The sequence below is a fragment of the Gracilinanus agilis genome, unplaced genomic scaffold (genome assembly GCF_016433145.1).
Source record: "Gracilinanus agilis isolate LMUSP501 unplaced genomic scaffold, AgileGrace unplaced_scaffold1755, whole genome shotgun sequence".
NCBI classification, from domain to species: Eukaryota; Metazoa; Chordata; class Mammalia; order Didelphimorphia; family Didelphidae; genus Gracilinanus; species Gracilinanus agilis.
The window spans coordinates 1-2,087 of record NW_025348640.1 but is presented as its reverse complement, the minus strand read 5'-3'; the positions used below and the strand labels follow the sequence as shown (position 1 = coordinate 2,087).

Genomic DNA, 2,087 nt, shown 5'->3' with positions numbered 1-2,087 from the left:
TATATATATATGTATCCTTTCAAAGCCACCTGGTTTTACAATTAAGATTTTGAATAAGTCCTGATTAAGATTTAACTTAAAAGAATGAGAAATTCTTCCTTGCTTTGAAATTTCATACCTGACACTCCCTCTACTAGTGTGCATTATCAAGATTTATATAAATGATTTTTTTAAAAGGGCAAAATATGTTTTTTCCCTAGCCATGGTAGTCTTTACCCTGTTTTCTGTCTGCTTACATCATGTTCTCTTTAAAACCAAATTGCTTCCCACTCACCCCCAAATCCCTAGAAGCCCTACACAGTAAGGCACATAAACACTACCTGTGTCTGGCCCTTAAGTGTTTTTCTCCCAACACTTGGATGATAGTAAAAGGGAGTGGAGGGGGTGAGGGTGGAACACACACATCCACATAAAAGGCACTTTCTTGCTCTGAAACTGTGACTCAGCACAGGATCTCATCCCACTGCTTTATTTATTTCCAAATAAACATTCAAACATAATCGTAAAATGTTATAGTAGTCACCAGTGAAGGGTACCTATGTAGAAGCTTAAATGATATTTCAAAATGAACACTTGTGTTGCTTTATGTAAAATGTAAACAGTATCCACTTAAAGAGCTACGCAAAGGGCTGGAAAAGCAACTGTAATGCCTACGGGGTATGGAACTCATTTTCCTCCACTTCAACATATGAAATCTGCCTTGGTTCAGCAATTGCATTCCTACTACAAAAAGAGAAGACGTGGAGGAAAGATGAAGATAACACTTTTAACTCTGAGCCGGTTTGGCCCCTAATCCAATTACATGTACTTTTTCTCTACTTTCATTCTATTCAGCAATTTATATTACTAGCATCTGCATCATAGATTACTTAACTTTCACTTTAATAAACATCCCTTACTCTCCATTCTTAACTTCTCCAATTGCTCTTCCTTTTTTGGGGAATCTGTTAAGGAAACTTAAAAAAAAAGTGGTTAGGGAAGAGACTGAGAAGTTCAAGTTTAAAAATGTAGTTCAATCAAAGATATGTATATGATTTCCAGTAGAAAACTAGTCTACCGTGGTTTATATCTAGAGCAGCTGAGGACGAGAGGGGGAGGCCAAGTTCCGGAGTGAGAAGGGCAGCTCTCCAGAGAGACACTCAGGGCAGAAGACTCACTCCGGAGGACTTCTCTAAGAGAGATACAAGGAAGGAGGGGGACAGAAGACTCGCTCCTGAGACAGTCCTCACTTTAGAGGTACAAGAAGAGCCTCACACCATATTCTCCAAGATGGATACAGGAAAGTGAGGAATAAAGCTCACTCCAGAGACATTCTCTGGGACAGTTACAGAGAAGAGCAGAAAAAGACTCACTCTAGAGCGCAGAGAACCGGGGGAAGGGGAGGTGGGACTAGACTCCCTCTGGTGGTGCAGACGAGGTTAGGTTCAAGAGTGTAGACGGGATTCCCAGCCAGCAGAGTGATGTCCGAGGGCCAGGCCCTCCTTCCCCCTCTCTCTGTACCCCCTCGCCCATTTTAGCCTCATTCCTCGGTGGCGGCCGACCGCCCCGTCTCGGCCGCGCGGGTGCCCGTCTGCCCACCTACCTGTAGCACCAGCGGCTCCGGGTTGAAGGCGAGAGTGAGCAGCAGCTGCATCCGCTCCGAGTCCTTAAGGTTGCGGAGCAGGAAGCTGCCCGAATCCTTGGTCTCGGCGTAGCGGCGCACCAGGCGGTCTAGCAAGCGCTGCGAGGGGCAGTGCACCAGGTCGGACCAGCCTTCCACGGCGTCGGGCGTGAGCAGCCGCACGTCGCCGTTGAGGCGGGCGAACTCCGTCTTGGGCATGGCCTGGAGCAGGTCGCAGCGCGGGCGGCCCGTGGCCCGCTTGCAGATGCTCTGGTCGAGCTGCGCCAGCTCGCGCTGTGAGCCCAGGCGCTTGAGCACGACGCGGCGGCGACCACCCTCTCGGGGCTCGCCGTATTGCCCGAAGTACACGTTCTTCACGTTGAGGAAGTCCAGGAGGCGCAGGCGGCCCCAAGCCTCGAAAGCCACCTGCCCGTTGAGGAAGCGGCGGCACCAGCTCGTACCGAAGCACGCCGGGCACTTATTGAGC

The 2,087-nt window shown here is 49.0% G+C and overlaps 1 protein-coding gene across 1 annotated transcript; it reads right to left on the bottom strand.

Annotated features, from left to right (window-relative positions):
* Positions 1-1,519: 1,519 nt before the first annotated feature.
* LOC123254206 (divergent protein kinase domain 2A-like) lies at positions 1,520-2,083 on the bottom strand (the record flags this gene model as incomplete). The annotated part of the gene is made up of 1 exon (XM_044683262.1): positions 1,520-2,083. A coding segment is annotated over one exon (564 nt), but the record flags the coding sequence as incomplete, so codon positions are not given.
* Positions 2,084-2,087: the final 4 nt, after the last annotated feature.